At 36.8% G+C, this 23789-nt stretch overlaps 1 protein-coding gene across 2 annotated transcripts in view; it reads left to right on the forward strand.

Annotated features, from left to right (window-relative positions):
- MED14 (mediator complex subunit 14) overlaps positions 1-23789 on the forward strand; it is a 71026-nt gene that overhangs the window by 592 nt on the left and 46645 nt on the right. For both annotated transcript variants that reach the window (XM_088144760.1, XM_088144761.1), the window contains exons 2-7: positions 670-696; positions 9219-9324; positions 12010-12183; positions 13401-13530; positions 14389-14517; positions 14820-14927. In XM_088144760.1, coding sequence (XP_088000886.1) covers positions 670-696; positions 9219-9324; positions 12010-12183; positions 13401-13530; positions 14389-14517; positions 14820-14927 — 674 coding nt within the window. The remainder of the gene's footprint in view (positions 1-669; positions 697-9218; positions 9325-12009; positions 12184-13400; positions 13531-14388; positions 14518-14819; positions 14928-23789) is intronic.

The following is a 23789-nucleotide window of genomic DNA, read 5'->3' on the forward strand; positions in this document are numbered from 1 at the left end:
CTGAACAGATCCAGCCTGTTACGCTGTCATTTAAATCTCAGAGTGACAGTAAAAGTTACGTGAACCAATTGTTGGGAGACCAGGGGTAAGAATTAGAAGTATTTAAATTACAGATCCCATGCTGGGGTCAAATGCTGCCTTGATATTTCATCAATTTAAGTTTGTATAAACCTTGTAACAATGTCCTTTTGCATAATACAGACGTTTTGATTCAAGACATGTGTACAGAGGGTAATAAAGTTGTGTTTTCCAGTATGTGATGCATGTTAGATATGTGTTCATCATACATCTGAAGATGTACAGTATGTCTTCTCTTTCAGTTTTGTATACTCTGTGTAGAGATGTCGTGTTTGTATAGCAAATAGGTTGCCACCAGAAGAAAATGAGTCAGTTGCTATTCAAGTTTTCATGGTTAAGCTTATCTAAAGTATTATATGTGTGTTTATTATTAGTGTATTTAAGATTTCTTTTAGGAAAAGTTTAAATGTCAAGCTATAAAATATAGGCTCAAAATACATTGGCATTTGCATGTATTCTGGAATGTAGGACATTGTCTATATTGAGAGGCAAAGACATCAGATACCTTTTATAGTCTAAAACGTAATATTCTTGCAATCTTTCATGGCGTAGTATTTTATTCTTTTTTCTTCTTCTTCTTTCTGAAAACAGATTACCAAGAAAAACTGATATGGAAAGGTGAGTAATGTTTGTTATGGTGGCTTTACAAATATGGAGTCAATGAGTCAATAAATGGTATAATGTTGAATTGCTGTAGAGTAATTAATTTTAGTGCAAAGTTTGAAATGCAAAATACATTTTACTGCTTTCCACATATGATAGCTTGATTCTGTGGAAATAAACAGATCAATCAATCTATTTGCTTATAGTGCAAATCCAGAGTACAGTTTTGTATTGCCTGTAGACCATGAAATTGGTTTGTGCTTAATCTCTATCTAAAGTTTACCATATTTAAAAAAGTTCATGAAGCTGTCAAGGAAAAAGAAATCTACCAATAAAAGATTACTGTCTACAAGAATTGATCTGACGGGCAGCACAGAGTATATTCTTGTATTTTTTTTCCCCTCTTTTTGGTAACAAAATAAGGCAAGTTGCTAGTTTTATTTTCAGGTGGTTTAAGCAGCATTTCATTACAGTAGCTAAACAAGTCAGTTTCCTTTCCCCCACTCTTCTGCCTCTTTACAACTTTTTTCATAAGCAGCAGTATAGAAATAACACTAAGATTTGACTTATGTGTCTGCCCAAGCATTTTAAAGTTAACTATTTTCCTTTACTGGATATTTGTTCAACCTACAATGTTGGCTAAGTATGTACACTGCTGTTTCTAGATTCCATTTGTACTTGGAGTTAAGGGGTTAATTTTTCAGGTTGGCAGTCTCTCTTGGGCTGGCATGATGTGCTTGTCTTCTCTTCAGCCTCTCTCTTTAGTTTCCCATGAAGGGAATATGTTAGGAATATGACTTTCTTAGCTTCTCTTTATTAGGATCTTGGGCCCGTCTGCTTGTTTCAGTCATCTTCTCAGAATTCAGCCTGGAACAGCAGTGTAACTTGTGTAGACCAGTCAGCCATCTTTTTTCCTCCTTTCCAGAACTCCATCTAACTATTTCAAGTCTTACCAGTTCCACCCTTTGCCAGGACAGCAGCAATTCCTCCTATCATTTCCTATGAGAAAAAAATGTGCTATCTTCTCCCAGTTGCTACTCTCAACTAAAAAGAGCAGTGTATATGTTTGGATTGAATATGTGACAGGATGGCAGCAGCAGCGGCTATAACATACTGTCACACACATAATAATGGGGGGGGGGGGTTTCCTGGCAGGAATTTCTCAGACTACTACATTAACCTGAGATAGCAGATGATAAAAAACATTATTTTGAAAAATATTTTAGAAGTGGGTCCTGTGTGAATTATAGCTAAGAGTTAGAATAGAAAATCCTAACTAAGAACTGGGCACAATTTCAAACTATGATTTTAACTGGGATTATAGACAATGGTTTATTTGTTTTACTTATTAAAGGCTGTCAGAGTTGAACATATACAAGTTTATCATATACAAACCATACAATCAAAATAAAACAAAAATAGTGTAATCTGGAGGGAACATCAACCAGACTTTCTCCCCCATCAGCAGACAGAACAGACAAAAATATCCTCCAGATTCACTAACCCAAGGTTTCCTTGGAGTAGAGTGATATTTATAGTGCTCTTTTAAAGGCTGGTAAGGGATATACAAATTTCATGGGGATGCTGTTCCAGAGAGCAGGTGCCACTGCAGAGAAGGCCAGTTTGGTCTAGTAGTTAAGGCTCCAGGCTAGAAACCAGGAATGTGAGTTCTAGTCCCGCCTTAAGCATGAAAGCCGGCTGGATGACTTTGAGCCAGTCACTCTCTCTCAGCCCAACTCACCTCACGGGGTTGTTGTGGGGAAAATAGGAGAAGGAAGGAGTATTAGGTATGTTCGCCACCTTGAGTTATTTATAAAAAATAATAAGGGTGGGGTAAAGAAAACTAAAAAAAAAAAAAAAGGCCCACTTCCTGGGTCCTTCTAGATGATTTTACTTAATATGGGATTTGGAGTGAGCCAGCTGTATCAGATTTTACAGGACAGGCAGAAACCATAGGAGATAGACAGTCTCTCAAATAACTAGCCTTTGTGCTCTGTAGGGCTTTAAAAGTGACAACTAGCATCTTGAATTGTACCTAGAAACCACTGGTAACCAGTACAGCTAATAAAACATGAATGTTACATGGGCATGGTATGGCCTGCCCATCACTACATATGTCACTGCATTCTGGACGAGCTGTAGTTTCTGAATAATTGGGTAGCCCAGTGTAGAGGCACATTGTAGTAGTTCATCTGTGAGATGACCAAGGCATGAATGATTGTAAGAAGGGCCTTCCAGTTTAGGAAAAGGCTCAACTGGTACACAACATGAACTTGTGCAAAGGCCTCTTGGCTACAGTTGCCATCTGCTCTTCAGACTGATCTTGTGAATCCAGAGAACCCCCAGATTGTGCACCAGGCCTGAATAGGGTAGTTCAATCCCTTTCAGGGTGAAAGATGGAAGATTCCAGCACCAGGGGCCCAAACATCACAGCCACTTAGTCTTGCTAGGATTGAGCCTAAGCTTCTTCCTTGGAGACCCCAGGCACTGAGACATGATTTGAAAAGCATTGTTTGGCCAGCCCAGGGATAAGATATACAACTGAACATCATCAGCATACTTTTACAAAGTGAACTTATTTGATGATGGTTAATATATAGATTGAGATTCTGGGAAGTTATTAAAGAGATTTCTTTTTTGGATCAGGATTGAATGACATGGTTTTAAGGATTTGTGTATAATGATTTAAGTTAGAATATATTTATTATTAAATTTATGCATTTTTCTTTTTATATATGGCAACATGGTGAAGTTGATGGAGTTGGTTGAAGATGGAGAAATAGATGGTTTTGATTTGAGATAAGACATTGTATAATTTTAATGCTAATTGGAAACTTTTTTTGGACTTTTTGTGGAAAACAGAAAAAAATGAAAATATGTTGTATGGATTTGATAATTAGAAATAATATGGGTTAATAGAAATAATGGAAGTTATGTTGTAACCTTAGAATAAATGTTTGATGTATATTGTTACTTATATCTGTTGTAAGGAGGGTTGGAAGTCAATTTTTTTCTTTTGTTTCTTTTTGTTTTTCTTGTTTTTCACACTTTTAAACTTGACTATTTCTCTTTTCTAATCTTTCTTTCTCTGTTTTCTTTCTTAATATTAATTCCTGTTAGTTTTTATTGTTTTTTCAACATATTGATGATACCTGACCCTTAACTGACCTGACCTAGTGATTTCACGTAAATGTGAAATAGGAGCGGTGTTGAACCCCAAGGCATCCTACAAATCAGGGGCATTGGGCTCAGCCTCTCTCCTCCTATCACCACCAACTGGAACCAGCCACAGAGAAAGAGGAGAATCACTGTAAGACCATGTCTCCCACTCCCCACATTTGGTCCAGAAGGATACCATATTTGATGGTATAAAAAGTTGCTGAGAAATAAGGAAAACCAGGTTGGTTGTACTTCTTCCCATCCCAGTTTCCCCAAGTAATCCACAAGCATGATCAATGCCAACCTCACACTATGTTCTGACTTGAAACCCAACTGCAAAAGGTCTAGATAATCAATTTCCTCCAGGGCCCTCTGTAACTGGAACCCCACCACTTTCCCAACAATACTTACAGTAGTTTTTTACTCATTAGAAAGATTCCTCAAAAGAAAAATCAAATGTTCTGGCATACCCATTAGCTGTGATATGTTTCACACTTTGACATATTCAAACAGCATCTTATGCTATCTAATCTTTTTTTGGCTGCCTTCTGTGAAATCTTCCTGTTCATTAATGCCTCTATTTGTAAAATGTTAGCAAAACTTTGCTTGCCTGGGAATAACTGCAATCATTAGGTAATTTGGACAATCTCTTGCATCTCCCTCCTTTGATGCAGGTGAATACACTATCTTTTCCAATCTCTAGATCTCATAGTCCTGTTTCATATTTGTTAAGATAAGGTGTTAGCATAACTGCTTTTTCTCCTGTGGCTTTTAACAGTTCAGTACTGCCTGATACTTTCCTATTTGACACTAATCTATTGCCTGTCTTATTTCACTGTCTAGTGGAGTCAGTTCCTTGATAAAGTGTTTCTCTACAAATATCTCTGTGAGTTCTGTAGTTCTATTTGTTAAAGGGTTTTAATGTAATCTTTCCATTGACCTTTAACCTCATTTCCTTCTATTAATCTCTTTGGTGATTTATCTTGAGTTTTTCTACTTTAGCTATAAATTTTTCTATGATTTCTCTAATGTTCTTAAAAAGATACTTGTTCTTTTCCTCTGTTAACATTCTAGATTGTAATACCTTTCCTTGTCCACATTGTTTGACAATTAAAGTCTATGTTCAGATGTCCTTCTTGTTGTCCAAGGCTTTCATTTTTCATCTTTCCCTAGTTATCCTGATAGCTAGTTCTGAAAACTATGTGGATCTTTTTCTCTTTTCAGTTTTGGGAATATTTTTTCTCTTTTGGCTTTCATAGTATTACTTTGCCCATAACAGCTCAAGTTCTCTTTTACAGAATAAGTGCCCCCATATATATTCATTATATTGGTATTATGTTTTGTCTGTATGCTTTCCAGATTGGATAAGTCCTGGCACATCTATTCGTTTTAATTTTCTGAGTTCAACTGATAATTAACTGATTATTAACACCAATAATTACTAGCTTTACCATACTTTGCATCTGGAAATATCCTGGTTGATTGGATTACGCATCTCCATCTTCTGTTTCCAATTATGTATTCTATTTGGTTTTGATGACGTCCATGCAGAGAAAATGCCTTAATATTGAAGCAGAAGTTAGTGTGATAAACAAAAGTTCTCTTGTAAACTCTTTTAAACTACCTTTTACATTATCATGTTTACCCCAATTCAATTCCTCCTGTGATTGGAAGTTCCACTATATTTGTACCATGTCTTCTTTACGTTTATTTCTCTAGTAAATCTTTGCCTTATCTTTTATCATGCCCATCTTTGCATAAAAGGGTCCCTTTGTCTGTGAATTTCTATTAAATATACTGTATATCTTAGCCTTCCCATTCAATTGTTATCCTAAATAATTGTTTCTTATTTAGATTTAATTTCTTGTCTTACTCATCTCTGGAACTCAGTACTTAGTTGGGCAAATTTTCCTTTGTTTCTGTTGCCTTTTGTTCTCTACTTTCTTCAGCTATATTCCACCTGTCAGAAGATAGCCATTTCTTCTTTGGTTCTTTGCATTTTGGGATGTTTGCTTAGTCTTTAGTGATGTCACAATTTTAGTCCAGAGTTCTTCAAGCATCCTGTTTATCAACTCTAATCCATTTATTCTTTATCTTCTCTGCATAATCTTATGGATTATTGCTGAAGTCATATATCTTTTTGGGCTGATAATTTTGTTTTCTTTGGTTAAAGTTGTAATTTTCAAGAAGGTGTTGGTGACCTGAACCATAATCAGTACTAGGTCTTATTTTTGCTGATTAAATATAGCTTTTCCATCTTTCTTTGCAGAGTATATAATCAATCGGGTGTTTTCTGCCAGTGATATCCACATGTAGGTTATTTTCTATAAGCACTGAATTTTCTTGGCAGAACTCTTTTTCCTGTCTCATCTTTTATAATAAGGCCAAATTTCCCCCTCATTTTAGATGCTATTTTACTTAAAACTTTAGCATCCCAGTCTCTTATAATTAGTTTGATATATTTTTTTAGTGTTACATTGACATGGTTTTGCAGGTTGTCATAGAACAGTTAAACTTTCACTTCCTATGCATCTGTGGTTGGAGCTAGATTTAGATTGTTGTAATATTGATCAGTTAGCCCTGAATTCAAATAATTCTGTTATTGTGGAGATTGTATCCTAGCATAGACTTTGACACCTTTTTGTTAATGGCTACTCAGTTTCTTCTGTCATTTTCTTCTCCAGTAGATCTGATACTCCCTTGATGGGAAGTGACCCATTCCAGTCCAGTTTGCTGATTGCCAGAATGTTAACGTTCAGTCATGACATTTCTGCTTGGAAAACAGTTCTGACATTCCATGTTACCAGTGCTATACTGTACATATCTTTGTAGCACAAATCTTTCCAGAGGAAGGCCATTCCATAATATGAGGGCTACAACTGAAAAACATTGCCTGCAAGGCCTTGCCCCTTCATTTCACATAACTGGGAGACCATTAAAAGATGTCAGTAGTATGTGTACACTAAGCAAGCTGGATCTCTAGCTACATCAACAACTGGATATCCTCTTGGCTTTAACTCAGCCACATCATAGTTGCTAGTCTACCTATCTGTTCTTCCTTAGTAGTTCAGCTAGCTTTTTATGTGGGATGCCTCATCTCCATCATTATGTGGATGTTTTAATTGTTGTTAATGTTCATTTGGCTTCCTTAACAGAAGACGGAGTTTCCATGTAATTCTTCAGTGAATTGTATTTACCATAGAATTCTAGTTGTCTTCCTCCACTGCATTAATAGTTTGTGAATGCGTGTGTATACACACACAGAGGTAGTCTTCAACATACAACCACTCATTTGGCGACCGTTCAGAGTTATAATGACACTGAAAAAGAGACTTATGACTGGTCCTCGCACTTACAACAGTCACAGTGTCCTGCGGTCATGTGATCACCATTTGTAACCTTCCCAGCTGGCTTCCAACAAGCAAAGTCAATGGGGAAGCTGGCAGGGAACATCACAAGTTGTAGTCATGTGATGTCTCGCTTAACGACCACAGTGATTCGCTTAATAATCACGGCAAAAAAGGTTGTAAAATCGGGTGCAGTACAGCTAGTCCTCACTATCTGACCAGAATAGGACCAGAATTTAGGTTGCTAAGCAATTTGATCATTAATCGAATTGGCGCTAATTTTACAATCTTTTTTACGATGGTTGTTAAGCAAATTATCGCGGTCATTAAACAAATCCAGCTTTCCCAATGTTTTTGTTGAAATTCGCTTAACGATCACGTGATTTGCTTAACGACCGCAGTTATTCACTTAATGACCGTTGTAAAAAGGTCACAAATTACGATCATGTGACCGTGGGGGGTTGTAAAGCATTTTTCTGGAGCTGTTGTGACTCCGGACAGTCATTAAATGAATGGTTGTTAAGCGAGGACTACCTGTAGCTCATTCCTATCCATCTAAACTTACTTATTCCTAAAACATCTAATTTGATAAACTACATTTCTGCTTTGACAATTTCAAGTTCTCTTTTATTATGCTTCTCATATTCCATGTTCTGATTGGATGTGTCTGTAATTGCATAGTACATTTTCATAATTTAATATGAAATCCTTGTTCAACAGCCCATATGCTTTGAATGCATGTTGCATGTTTAGTGGCATTTTTTATTTTTCAAACTTATAGGTTCATAGCTAACACCTTTATGGGCATAATTAGAATATGCTTTACATCAGTAGCAAGGATTTCAATGTATCTTGGGTTGTTATTCATTAGTAAGCAATCAGATTATCTGTGTTGTCCTGAAATTGCATTACAGTTGTCTATATCAGTATATGTTAAGGTAAAGTTGTTGATGACATGTTACTTGTGAATACTTGTCATTGCTTGTAATTCTGTTTTGAAGTTGGTTCCTACATTTCAGTTTAGTTGCTTTAGGGGATGTTTTATTTAAATAGTAAATGTCCTTGGTTCAGAATTTAGTGCTGCAGGAGCGTTGATTAGTAACTTATTCCAGAGACTCTCTGAAATATGAAGAATATTTTATAAGATTTATTACTTCTTCTATTTAAAACCAAGACCAGGAGGATTTACATTCAGTTAAAAAACTTAAACTTTATAACAGCATTATCAAAAAAATGGAAGAATGCAGCTTAAAGTTTAAACTGTTTAGATCTTGGCCAAAGAAAAAAACAAATATGTTTGTTTTCTATCTGAGTACTAATAATGAAACATTACAGCAGTCCTCCTGGGAAACTAGTTCAAGAGATGTGGTGTCACTATGGAAAAAGCTTTGTCTTAAGCCCCTGAAGACTTTACCTTGTGCATAAAGAGAAACATAAGTACTAGTTGTACACAGGAAGCCAGTCAGAGAAACAGGCATAGCAAATGCAGTAGAGATATGGATTTGATGTGCTTATTTTCTTGATACATATAGGAAGTTGTGCCTTTATATAGGATAATTATTTAGGTTAAAATTAAAAATACAAATAGTTGGTATCCTGCAGCTAACATTTTGGTCTTAGTGGCAATACATTCTTGATCTGATTTATTATAGAATACATGACAAACTGATACTACTTTGAAAGTAGTTTGTTAAACCCAACTTTTCAACGAAGTTGAAGATCGATAGATCAATAGAGGGTAAAATCAAAAATAAATCTTTTTATATATAGTAGCAGAAAAATCTTTTGGGACAGTTTTAACATTTTATCAACAATCCATCCCTTGAACTGAATTAATCCAGCAATGCATCTACTTAAAAAAGCTTATTTTACTACAAATACATTTCCAGTCCAGTGATGAATATTCATGTGTCTGGTTGTAATGATTTTCTAGTATCTCATTCTGCGACTGTTGTAACTGATTTTAATCTTACTTTTTTCAAATTAATTGAACTGCATAGTTTCTAAATAAATTTTTGGTTTTTTTTGCAGGAAAATAGAAATAGTGCAGTTTGCAAGTCGTACACGGCAGCTATTTGTCCGATTATTAGCCTTGGTAAAATGGGCAAATAATGCTGGGAAGGTTGAAAAATGTGCGGTAAGTTTGAGTGTTCATGAGTAATGCCCAGTGAAATAAATGGAAGCAAGGTATGTGCTACATTCCACCCAGCTAAGATCATTGTAGTATATTGGTTACCAAATTTCAAATGCTAAAATGCCATGGACATTACTTTTCATTTAAAAAAAAAAACTCATCTGGTGTCAGAGATAGATAGGAAAATGCTACTTCCTTCAGATGTTTTGGACTTCAGCTAATATTTGAGGAGGTGCTGAAAGGTGCAGTGTGTGCTGCCACGCCCACTCCAAAGCACCTTTTTGGATCTCCAAATGTTGCACATCCTGTAATGGCATGTGAGAATGACCTTGGGAGACAGGGCTACAAGATGCAGCCAAGGGAATGGTCAGATAAAAGGCAGCTTAGCTTGCAGCAGGAATGTGGGTGGGGCAAGAGGCTCAGAAGAGACCCTCCCTAGTTTCTTGGGCTGTAAAGGAGATGGGAGGAGAGAAGTACTTTAAGACTTGCAAGATTCTGTTAATGTAACATTAGCTCACCTGGTCATGTTTTCTGTGTGGTCTACCTAGTCAGGCTGACACATCCCTACTTATTTCCAGCCGTGAAATTCTTAGGCTGAACTGATCTCTTTTTAAAGTCGGTTAGAAATAAATTATTTAAATAAAGTGCCTTCCACCTGGAAACATCAAATCCAGATTCCCGAAGGCAATGCTTCAAATCCCCAAGAGTTATCAGACACCTTCCTCCAGCTGGGTCCTTAAGTAAGTTTGGCTTCTATGACAATCTTGGATAAATTTCATTCAGCCTGTAGCTAGACTATTTGGATTAATTGCAGATCTCTGGTTTTTCTGCATACTTTTTGCATTCCATGGTTTGTGACCAAATTAGAATGCTTCTTAAACAGAAAATCCTAGATGTTGCATGGGAAATGAGTTGAATCTAGTTCCTGTTAGCTCCTAGAGTCTGAGGCCAGCCAAATGTTGTCACCCTAGTATTGCCTACATCATTGCAGTGGCATTTCTCGCTAATATCCTTAAATCTTTTCTGCTAGAAGGTAGATTTAGTAAGATGACCTATAAGGAATGCACCTAAAATTGTGCTTCAGGGGTGGTTGAAACATGGGGGCATGTCCTGCTATACTGTGAGTTTGATAGTGATCTGAACAATAAACTTCTTAATCCCTATTAGTAAACTTTCCAGACCATCCAATGATGAATTCTTGCTCATGTTTTTACTATTACCTGTAAAGTGGCAAAATTTTGTACAGCATAAAGTGTGACAACAGATCATGAGCAGTTGCCAAAATTGGTAATCCATCTCACTCAGCATGTGTAGCAATTAATTTCCCATTGCTTTTTTGTAAATATTGTTCTGCTATGTATTGTTATCTTGTCTGGATGTTTTAGAGCTTGTAGGCTATTTTAAATTACTGGTCTTTGGCTATAAAAAAGTATTCATTCAAAAAAATCATTCATTGTTCCCAAGTGATTGTGTCTCTTTATGATATTCTCGTAGGTTTTTTCCTAGTTTTAGACTAATAACATAAGTGTTGGCAAAGGTGAGGAAATGAGCATTATAATATCATGATGCAAGCTCCTCCCCTTCTGTATGTTTGTCAAGGCTTGCATGCATGCACGTAAGGGCTGGAACTTTTGTGATGTCGTTTGTTTTGTCCTGCAGACACCTCTCATAATTTATATCTACTCTTAAATTGTATGTTTGTCTATAATTGCACTTTATCTAAACAGATTCTAGGGTAATGTGCAATAATTATAATGCAAAATAAAAATCTAGTCTAATAAAGATACCACAATAGTATTGGTGTAGCTAGGCTTTTGTTTCTGATCTCAACTTCAGTTTCCACTCAGGTGTCACACTTTTTCTTTCTTTCCACCCACTGGCAAACTGTCATGTATTCTCTTTGCTTGTGCTTTGGTGTCCATTTTGGTAGAAGCCAGGGTTTTCTCAGTATCAGGTTCCCTACCCTTCTCAGTTTGAGCAGTGGCCTTGTCACCTGTTACAATTCTGCAGCACTGCTTCCTTGTTTTCTTAGAGAAATCAACCTGTACATGTAAAGGTGCTGCTTGGACAAGCTATACTGCCAGATGACTATACAGATATTTGTTTGACAGGTTGTTGTTCCTCCTCCTTTTTCCATGGTTCTTCAATACGGTGGCCATAATTCCCAAATTGTCTTGCAAATACATGCTCTTGCACACCCAACTGCTGCACTTTCTTAATATGGTTTGTGTATTTAGTTAAGAAATATAATATATAGCCTTAAAGATTAATATTAATGGTAACATATTTTCTTATATAGACTACAATTTATTTTTTATTTTTATTTTTTATTAAATTTATCTCTGCCCATCTCCCCTGATGGGGGACTCTGGGCGGCTCACATAACCCATTAAAACAATAAATATATATACAATCACATAAAACATAAAAACTCTACAAAATGTTACTAAAAGAAAAGAAAAAAGAAAAAATCCAAGAGACTGATGGTTTCCAGGGCTGCAGAGGACAGGCCTCTAAGGGTTAGGGTTTATAATAAACAATGAAATAAACAATATTTATTTCACCATAAATTTTACCTTTTGGAATAGGAGACTTATAAATAGTTGTGTTTCATAGGAAAATTTAGAGATGATTTAAGAGAAAATAATTAAAGGAGGATTTATTTCTGTGTATAATTTTTTTTAACAGATGATATCAAGCTTTTTAGATCAACAAGCTATTCTATTTGTGGACACTGCTGATCGGTTAGCATCACTAGCCCGAGATGCTTTGGTTCATGCTCGTCTGCCAAACTTCGCTATCCCATATGCTATTGACGTACTGACAACTGGGTCATATCCACGATTGCCAACATGTATACGGGTAAATTGTTCTGTAATATTAAAAGGGTGTCTTAAATGCCCTTTTCATATTATTGCAAGGGCAGTTTTTTTCACAGCTTTGTGTCATTTCTGAATATAGCTTTGTTGAAATGCTTTTAGTCATTAGAATATTTACTGATTGAAACAAATTATTCCAAATAATTTTCATTGATCTTAAGACACCCTGCTGGGATAGATGATAATTAACCCACTATCAAACACCACATTAATACAGCGGTACCTCAGTTCACGAACTTAATTCGTTCCACGATTCTGGTCGCCAACCGAATTGGTCGCAAACCAAATCAAATTTTCCCATAAGGTTCAGTGTAAATAAGGTTAATCCGTTCTGAACCATATGTATTTTTTTTTTAACCACAAAAATATGAAAAAAAGTACAGTACAGTACAGTATGAAGAGAGAGAACACTAACCTTGCTTGAGGCAACACCAAAAAGCTTCACAGCAAGTGTCTGTCTGTGACCGCGATCTCACCTAGAGGAAGCCACGACCACGTGTCAGAGCGGGGAAGATGGCCGCGGATCGTGTTTGTCACCCAATGTGGAGTTCGCGAACAGAAGCAAAATTGTGCGAACGCTGCTGTTCACGAACCGAATTGTTCAGGAACAGAAGCGTTCATGAACCGAGGTATTACTGTATTGTTATTAGGCCAGCCTAAAGATAACATAGTCATTTGTAAATTTCTCTAGAATTTTGCATCAGGCTAGGTTTAACAATATGTTCTGGTTATTGTTGATGAATAGTTAAAAAATACTTTCATTTTTTAATTGTAAAAGCATTTGAATAAGATTCTTTCTTTGTTCTATTATTATTCTATTAAATAATAATTCTATTATTGTTTAGTTAATTATATTGGTTGTGATTAGTTACTTTCTAATTAAATGATTCAAGAATTTCTACTTTCTGCCAGCTTAATTGGGTTTACAGTTGTGTAACAGCTCAGGCTTAATAGATCCTGATTTTTGTATTTATATAATCAGTATTTTTGTATTCTGATTATAGTTTGCTGAATTTAATTTTTTTGTTTCAAAATTGCATGAAATTATTGTAAACTCTTTAGGTAAACCTAGGTGTCTCTTAGACTTATGGCTAATATGGATGGCAAGGTTTGTCTCTGCAATTTTAGCATATGTATTTCCTAACGAAATGCAGAATATGTTAAATTGGTATGATTTTAAAATTTACTTATCCACAACAGGATAAAATAATTCCTCCTGATCCAATAACAAAAATTGAGAAACAAACAACCCTGCATCAGTTAAACCAGATTCTTCGCCACCGACTGGTAACCACAGATCTTCCACCGCAGCTGGCAAATCTTACAGTAGGTAAGAATTGAAATTACTTTATTTATGATTAAGGGGGCTTAAATCCTATACATGACTTAAAAGTAATCTCTGAAACATCCAAAGATTCAGCAGGATGGATAATGACTATAAGGGATATGGGAATCTTTTTCATATCTGTCTCTCTCCAAAAGTTTATGTTAAGAAATAATTTGTTTCTGTCTGAGTGAACTTCCTAAATTGCTTGTTTGCAGGCTGATGAGCTATATGAAAATAAATATAGACAAATTGAATATAGTAAGTAAATGGTTGAGGGTTAATGGCCTCTATGGCCTTGGAAAAGTAGCAATATATGCATCTAGATGAAGAATCAGTTTACTGTCTGTGCAGGCTCTTGGATCCAAGTTGACCAGGTAAAAGGGGTGTGTGTGTGTATGCATTTTATTAATTGTATCTGCAGTACTAACTACATTCTTTCTTGGAGAACAACACTGTTCCACTCTAATTGTTAGGACCTGTGTTTTCGCTAGCTCTCAATTTCAAAACAAGATGGAAGTGAGTTAAAGGGAAGGGGTAGTTGCAGTGGTAATGAAAGAAAAAAGGGAACAAAATTAGATAGAAGTTAGGGGAGGGGAGGGGAGGGAAGGGGGTAACTGAACAGAAAAAGGTCTATTTAGGCATTATGAAAGAATTACATTCTTCTCAGACTAATCTTCAACATCACCCAGTAGTGATATCTGTAGTCATCTATACCTCCTCCCCAATCTTTCTTTTTAGCAGCCTCTTCTGTTGACCCCCCTCAATTTAGAGAAAATTATGCTTCTTGGGTTTTTAAAACTGCTTTTATTTTTCTCCTTTGTATCTTGTTTTCTTATTTATTTTATTGAATTCTGCTTTTAGCTAATGGCCGTGTAAAGTTTCGTGTGGAAGGTGAATTTGAGGCTACCTTAACTGTGATGGGAGATGATCCTGATGTCCCATGGCGCCTTCTCAAACTGGAAATTCTGGTTGAGGATAAAGAGACTGGAGGTAATGCCAAAAGACATTATCTGGTTGAAAACTTGTTTCTGAACATTGGTTCCAAAAGGGTGCACTTCGTTAACCCTTCAGTCAAAGTAAATTGTGATGATTCCATAATCATCTTAAATGCTTCTGTCTCTCAAATTTCTCTCTTGGTTCTCTCAAAGTGTATGCTGCATTGGTAGCCACTTTTCAAACATTAATGAAACCTTGCTATATTCCTCTAAGATAGAAGACTTTGAGCAACATTTTAAGTAGTTTTAGGTCATCTTTTAAGAATATATAGTCTTTTTATTTTATTTTAATGGTAGATGGCCGTGCCTTGGTTCATAGTATACAGATCAGTTTCATCCATCAGTTGGTCCAGTCTCGCCTGTTTGCTGATGAGAAACCTCTGCAGGATATGTACAACTGCCTACGTATCCTTTCAAGTAACTTGCTCTGAATTGATATGAACCGTAGAATATTTTTTACTGGAAAAAATATATTCTAAGCCCATAATTTAACGCTCTAACAAGGAAAAAAGGGTGTCCATTAAAACGGATGACCATGAAACTGAGCAAACTCAGGGAGGCAGTGAAGGACAGGAAGGCCTGGCGCAATATGGTTCATGGGGTCACGAAGAGTCGGACACGACTTAACGACTAAACAACAATTAAAACAGAATGTCCATTCAATCCAGAAGGGATTTTATACATGCCTATATTATGCATCCATAAAATTGGAATGCAATTTTACATACAGTGCATTCGGAAAGTATTCAGATCCCCTTCACTTTTTTCAATTTTGTTATGTTGCAGCCTGATACTACAATCGTTCAAATTCATTTTTTTTCTCATTAATCTACACTCAGTACCCCATAATGACAAAGTGAAAACAGAATTTTAGAAATGTCTGTAAATTTATTAAAAAGAAAAAACTGAAATATCACATGTACTTAAGTATTTAGACCCTTTACTCAGTACTTTGTTGAAGCACCTTTGGCAGCAATTACAGCCTCTAGTTTTTTTTGGTATGACGCGACAAGCTTTGCACACCTGGATTGGGGGATTTTCTGCCGTTCTTCTTTGCAAATCCTCTCACACTCAATCAGGTTGGATGGGGACCGTCGGTGGACAACCATGTTCAGGTCTCTCCAGAGATGTTCAATAGGGTTCAATTCAGGGCTCTGGCTGGGCCACTCTAGGACATTCACAGAGTTGTCCCTAAGCCATTCCTGTGTTGTCTTGGCTGTGTGCTTAGGATCGTTGTCATGTTGGAAGGTGAACCTTTGGTCCAGTCTGAGGTCCTGAGCACTGTGGAACAGGTTTTCATTGAGGATATCTCTGAACTTTGCTCCATTCAGCTTTCCCTCAACCCTGACCAGTCTCCCAGTCCCTGCTGCTGAAAAACACCCCCACAGCATGATTCTGCCACCACCATCCTTCACTGTTGGGATAGTGTTGGGCAGGTGATGAGTGGTGTCTGGTTTCCTCCAGACATAACGTTTAGAATTGAGGCCAAACAGTTCAATCTTGGTTTCATCAGACCAGAGAGTCTTGTTTCTCACAGTCTGAGAGTCCTTCAGGTGCTTTTTTGCAAACTCCAAGCAGGCTTTCATGTGTTTTGCACTGAGGAGAGGCTTCCGTCTAGCCATCCTGCCAGAAAGCCCAGATCAGTGGAGGGCTGCAGTGATGGTTGTCCTTCTGGAACTTTGTCCCATCTCCACACAGGATCTCTGGAGCTCAATCAGAGTGACCATCGGGTTCTTGGTCATCTCTCTTACTATGGCTCTTCTCCCCCGATTGCTCAGTTTGGCCAGGCAACCAGCTCTTGGAAGAGTCCTGGTTATGCCAAACTTCTTCCATTTGGGAATTATGGAGGCCACTGTGCTCTTGGGAACGTTCAGTGCAGCAGAAATTTTTTTGTAGCCTTCCCCAGATCTGTGCCTTGCAATAATCCTGTCTCTGAGCTCTGCAGGCAGTTCCTTTGACCTCATGGCTTTTGCTCTGATACAGTATGCTGTGAGGCCTTCTATTGAGAGGTGTGTGCCTTTCCAAATCATGTCCAATCAATTTAATTTACCACAGGTGGACTCCAATCAAGGTGTAGAAACAGCAACGATCAAGAGAAATGGGAGGCACCTGAGCTAAATTTTAAGTGTTGTTGCAAAGGGTCTGAATATTTATGCCAATGTGATATTTCAGTTTTTCCTTTTTAATAAATTTGCAGACATTTCTAAAATTCTGTTTTCACTTTGTTATTATGGGGTACTAAGTGTAGATTAATGAGAAAAAAAATGAATTTGAATGATTGTAGTATCAGGCTGCAGCATAACAAAATTGCAAAAAGTGAAGGGGGTCTGAATATTTTCCAAATGCACTGTATGTGTAAACTGAATGAGACTTTACATATGCCCAGGAGTGTTTAATATATAGGCAAATTTCATCAATTGCATCTGAATTCCACTACATCAAGATCTGTAAAATAGAGGGATTTGTCTATTACATTCTAAATGAAAAACCTGCTTTATTGGTTAGAAAAGTTAAATGAAAAAAGAGGAATTCAAATGTTTTAATCAATGTGCAGTGTGTTTATATGAAAGTGACCTGGTGAGAAAGTGTGTGCATACCACAGAATTACGGTTCAGTAAAAAAAATATATATTTCTGTGAAATTAATGAAACATGCACAATTTTTTTTGTTATTCATTCGCTTAGACTCTTTGTACATATTGAGGAGCCCACATGGGCAAAGATATGCAAAAATTAAAATAATCTGAAAAGGATGTTTATTTCACAGAATTTTAGTTGTATTTAGGATTCTTTTTTTAACAATTTTATTAAAGATTAAAATACAGTAAAAAACTAAGAAAAATATAAAAAGAAAAAAGAAAGAATAAAAAGTGCAAAGGGAAAAAAAAGGAAAAAGGGGGGAGGAAAAAGAAAAAATATATAAAGAAAAAAATATATAAAGAAATGACTTCCCACTTCATCAAGACAAGTACAAACAATTTCAGTAACTTATTACCTTCTCTAACATCAAAGATCTCTTCATCCTATATCTCATCCTTTTTTTTTGTTTTTTTGTCTGCGCTCAGTCATTGCTGACACTGCAGTAACTGCTTGGACGAGTCCTTGCCGTTTTCAAGGTAATTGTTTTTCGGAAGTGGTTTGCCAGAGCCTCCTTCCTAGAGCAGAGCCCAGCTGCCGAGCGCAGGAGGCGGGGTTTCCGTTGCTTCGCGCCCTTTTCGGGCGCGCACGGTTTTTCGCGCTTACCGGCAACTGCTCCCAACTCCTTTTTGCAAGGTGCTGCCAGCATTTTTCCTCCCACCGGAGTGAGAGTACCCATTTATCTACTCACGTGAGTTTTCGACCTGTTGGGTTGACAGGAACTGGGGAGGAAACAGGAGCTCACCCTGTTTAACGCGAAGGCTGGACTCGAACCGCTGAAGCGTCGACCATTTCTGGCCGGCAACTTTCAGCGTTATTAAGCCACTGCGCCACCGCGTCCCCCTATCTCATCCTTTATCTATTAGTAAGTAATAAAACCATCAATCTTAATCAGCAAAAGTCCATTAAGAGTTACCAGAAATAACAATATATATAACATTAAACAAGTAAATTAATTTCCTTTCCTTTCCTTTATACTTATCATTTTGTCTAAAAATACAGCAACAAAAATCTCTTCCCATATTTTATCTTATATCTATAAACAAACCTACAAAAGCTTGTTCAAACTTAATAAGAAAAAATTCCATTAAGAGCTACCAGAAAATCTTAATCTTTAAAACCTTCAAATAATATCTTACAAATTAATTTCTTATCATTTTCTCTTTGTCTCCTCTCAGAAATTCCTTCACAATCTTTCTTTCAATTTTAACATCATAATCCATCACTTTCTCTAATCATACAACAAAAATGCCTCTTCTCCCCACATCTTATCTAATAGTAAATCTTGTCATTCAGTCCTGGTCAAGAAAAATCCATTAAAAACTACTAGAAGAAAAAACTTCATATATTTTAACCTTGATTGAACAAACTGACTTTATAATCCTTACTTTTGGTTTTAAAAGCCTTGATGTTTATTCCTTTTAAGGAATGTCCCAAAAAGCTGATTTATTTTCATTCTTTCTTTATCTTTTCTTAGAAACTCCTTCATAAATGTAATATATCTCTTTTGTAAGTCCAAAATAAGAAAGTCCAAGTCACTCTTCTGCATTGAAATCGACACATCCAAGTTACTCTTCTGATTTATTATTTGTATGTCCCTTTTAGCTATTAAAACATCAGCCAGTTTCCTTTGTAAGTTCTGTGTAGCATCTTTGTAAATATCATTTTTGTATTCTATCATATTTAAATCCATATCCAAAACAGCCTGATTCTCAGTTGAATCCTCTTCTATCGCCTCTTTACAACCCATTTTTATAGTATCAGAGGGTGGAGTCTTACTCACCAGCCCAGCCACACACGTTTTTCTGTGCGCCTGCCTTTTAATTCTATACTATTTTAAATAGTTTATTTTACATTTTTTTCTCCTTTTAGATAGCGCCAGTCAAATAAGTATATTAGGCTAATGTAGATTTTAAATTAGATTCTTATTATTAGATTACTTTAAATATATTTACAATTTTCTACAAAAAGACGATTATGGAGTAAAAGTGTCTGACCTGACTGCCCAACATGGGAAAAAGGAAGAAGAGACATGGAATTAGCCTGGGTTCTCGCTCCTCCTCAAAATCAGCTAAACAACCAAAGATAGAACTTTTCACACAAAACGAAACTGTAAGTAAAGCAAATCTTCCCTCCTCTTCCAACAAATTTGCAGCCCTTGAATCACTTGAATGGGACTTACAAACAGAACTAGAAAAACAACAGCTGTTAGAGCTTTCATTATCTGTCAGGGAAGAGCTAAATGAAAACTTGGATTCCCTTTCGGTCTCTGACTGTATGTCTTCAGTACAACTTGCTAGTTCTCCTAATAACTCTAAGGGAAATAAAAATAAGTTTAAAAATAAGATGCAAAATCCAAACTTGGAGAGGCTCCCCTGGGAAAATACAACGGAGTGGATGGCAAGGCAATGTCTTCTTACAGCTCAAACTGTTATTTCGCTATTTGACCACTGTCAACTATAAAAAATGATTTAGATCTGCTGAAAAAAGACTTTGAGACTTTTGTTTATAAGTATGCAGCTGGACCTGCCACATCCATTAAAACTAATGCAGAAACTCCGATAAAGCAAGACATCTCTGACATGCGCTCTGATAAAGGGTGAGACAATAAAGTTAAAAAAGCTGACAAAAGTATGCAACAATTAAATGACTCTACTAGTAAATCCTTACTCACTGATAAGGTAAAGAGGAGTAGTCCTATACAGACCAATGCCTCTCTGCATACAAAAGAGGAAATCCCTCACAAGCAAACCGCTTACTTCAGACACAGCAGGTTGCTCTCTGTATCTCTCTGAATAGTCTCAATATTGGACGCTGGGACTCTAGGAGAGCAATTAAAACTTCTTTAGGTCAACTTCTGCATTGTTACTAAAGTCAGATAGACCTACATGCCATCGAATGGCTTCCCACTGTTCAAAACCGAAAACGGATTTTGCTATCCTTTAACCAGACTACCATTCCATTAATGCTATTAAAGATGAGACCATATTTAGCAACATTTCAAATTTTTCCTACCAGAGTTTTTCGCGATGTTAAAATTAACACTTTATCTGGTCATGATTCATCTCGACTGCATATTCACTCCACAATTGTAACGGAGGCCACCAAGCCCTCCTTCCCACATACAACCTTGAAAAAGCAAGGCAGTGGGAGTCAGTCATTCTCACAGAATGAAGATATGCCGGACTCAGATGAAGGTGATCGTATTAAGGCTTTTGGAGGTCTGCCCAGGAAGGAACAAGATAACATAATACATAAGCTAGAAAACCTCAAGGAAACTTTACTGCTCACCATTGCTACAGCAGAACCACTTATTGATCTTGTGTCTACAAATACTGATATAAACTGCCACTTTTCGATGGACAATGAAATGGATGGAAATTGCCACCCAAATAATAATTCTCCCAGCCTCCATGGAAGGAATGGGAAGCCTGCTAGAGAGCACCAGCCCTTGCTAACTATTGAGGAGAAAGTGCCTCCCATATCACAGGCAGATGCTGAACAATGCTCTCTGGATCTTAGACCTTCTCCACATGATAGCTTTTTATCACATCCTTTGAAACCTACTAGTTCTCTTCCCCAAAATTTAGACTTGGATTTTATTACTGGAAGTCCTAAAATCACCCAACCGGAAGCTGTCCCCCAAACTCAGGTGGTGCTATACCAGGCAGCACTAGAGGAAACTTCAGTTTTGGACCCATTCCAGAAGGAAAACTCTGCATGTATGGCTAACTCACTGATAGTATCCTCAGACTCTAAATGACTACCCTATAGAAGGGGGCATTTCTATCCTCTCCTGAAATGTTGCAGGCTGGAAATCAAAGATGTTAGATGTTTCATTTATGGAATATATTTCTTCTTTTGATATCCTTTTGTTTCAAGAAACATGGAGTAGGGAGGGTCTATTAATACCTGGATACCTTTCCTTCACTTTAAATGCAATTCCCAGTACCAAAAAGGGTAGACCATCAGGCGGCCTGAATACTATGATTTCTGTTAAGCTCAATGTTCCAGTACTTATGCTGGAGTCTTGTTCAAATATGGCTCTAACCCTCCTACTCAGATTTAAAGTCTATTCTGTATTACTTGTCAATGTATATTTGCCCCCAGTTCGTGGGCACAGGGAAATAAATAATCTGTGGGATCAGTTTGATACTTATATAAATTTGCTATCATGTCAATACCCAGATTCCATCATATTAATAGCTGGTGATTTCAATGCACACATGGGCCAATCTGATGTCTCTTTACAAAATCAATTTTATAGGATATTTACTAGCCAGACAATCTAAAGATCAAAAATGTAATGTTGCAGGATTTCGTTTGGCTCAATTGGTGGATAGTTTAGATTTAGTTATACTAAATGGCACTGTCAGGGGTGACCTCAAAGGGGAGTTTACATTCTGGCGCCCAAATGGGGCCAGTGTGGTGGACTATATTATGATCTCCCGGAACTCTTTATGCCATATATCTTATTTTTATATTGGAACTCGCCCTGATAGTGACCACTTTCCATTAATCTGCTTTTTTGATTCTAAAACAAACCTTGAACCATTAGAAGTGGCCCACTGCCCCATTGACATCACAGTGAAGGGACAAGTACAAAATAAATGGTCTCAAGATTTAGCTAAAATTATGACTGGAATTCTGAGCTCAGAGCCGCTCTGTCAGATATATACCCAAATTTGTTCATCTGATTCATATGAACAAGTAATATCATTGTATCAATCAATTATTGTTAATCTTCAGGCCCCCATGACAAGACATACAACACCAAAGTACATTTATGCACATAAAAGATCTAAATCTTGGTATGATAATGAATGCATTAAAGCTAAAAAGGCTCTCTTAAATGCAATAAACTCCTTTCGCCAGGAAAATTCTTCAGTTGCTCTAAAGTTATTTAAGACTCAAAAAAAAAAATTATAAAGACCTTCTGAAGACAAAGAAATGGCAGGCTATAAGAGAGAATTGGAATAACTTAATCTTAGCAGCAAAGCTCAAGAATTCCACTTGGTTCTGGCATTTAATAAATCAGTTTCTTATGGATAGACGTTTTGGCTCTTTTACACAAATACCTGCAGATAAATGGGAGGATCATTTTAATAATATCTTTAAAAGGGAATCTGCTGAAATTTCAGATGTGATTCCCCCTTGTAATGACCTCCCAGATTGGCCGCCGGTATCCATAGCTGAGGTTAAAGATTTTATTGCCCAACTAAATCCAGGTAAAGCATCTGGTGGTGACTTTATCCCCCCAGAATTAATAAAAGAAAATAAAGATTGGTGGGCCCCAGTTTTGGCTACCTTACTTACACATGTTAACAATACAGGACAATTTCCAGCTTATTGTAGTACCGATATACAAAAATAAAGGAAATAGACTTGATCCTACAAATTATAGGCCTATCAGTTTACTAAATACAATAAATAAACTCTATGCCAGATTTCTATATTTAAAGTTATTGGATTGGGTACAAAATGAAAATATTATTGCTGAAGAACAGGCTGGGTTTAGAGAGGAACGTTCAACACTAGATCACTGCTTAGTTCTTCACCGTTTAGCAGAAAAATATTCTACTCCCCCTCGTGGTTCTCTTTTCGCAACTTTGGTTGCCTTTAAGTCAGCCATTGGTCTAATATCAAGGGAGAGACTGTGGGACAGGCTGAGACATACCATGATTGACAAAAAGCTCCTAGTTCTTATTTAGTCGCTTTACTCAAATACCAACCTGAAAATTAAATGCACCCCTTGGGGACACTTATCTAGAGCAGTCCCAACTTACAGAGGTGTAAGACAAAGTTGCATATTAGCTCCATTACTTTTCAATCTGTATCTAAATCCAATAATTCAAGCGCTTGCTGCTGCAGCACATCATCCACCTATTTTGGCTGACCGTGCAATTCCAGCACCTATACCCTGATGATGTAGTCATTATGTCTACCACACAAGTGGGAATGAGAAGAGCACTTAGGGCACTAGCTTTATTCTGCACAGATCAAAAACTTTCAATAAATTATCAGAAAACTAAAGTTTTAGTTTTTGCCCGATATTATCATAAAAGCCATAAATGGTGAATAAATGGGACCCCAATTGAACAGGTGTGCACCTATAAATACCTTGGAGTGCAATTCCATGCTTCTCTATTCTGGAATACACATTTCCTTTATCGAGGAAGTGTGGCATAGCACACTTCATCAGCAATTATAAGATTCTACCACTCAAAAGGAGCCCATTATATCCCTGCAGCATGCAAGGCCTTCCAAGCTAAAGTAATACCTCAGCTCCTCTATGGCTCTCAGATTTGCTCCCTTGCAAACCTCAATAAAATTGAAACTATTCAAAATAAGTTTATGAGAGCCATTTTGATGGTACCAAAAAGTGTTGAAAATGCCATCTTAAGGGTAGAATTAGGTATAGTTTCATTGGATGCCAGAGCTTGGTTTCTTCTTCTTACCTTCTGGCTAAAGTTACTACTATCTCCTATAGGTTTAGCCCCGTTAGTATTTAGGGATCATTTCAAATCATCATGGCAAAAACAAGATTGTTTCCTTAGATAGAATTCAATTGCTGGGCTTTTCTATGCAAACTCTGTGCTTATTAGGATTTGATAATGCTAGAACTGCCCTT

This window comes from Python bivittatus, unplaced genomic scaffold (genome assembly GCF_059951505.1).
Source record: "Python bivittatus isolate LINGU-HERP-01145 unplaced genomic scaffold, Pbiv_v1 ctg000350_np1212, whole genome shotgun sequence".
NCBI lineage: Eukaryota > Metazoa > Chordata > Lepidosauria > Squamata > Pythonidae > Python > Python bivittatus.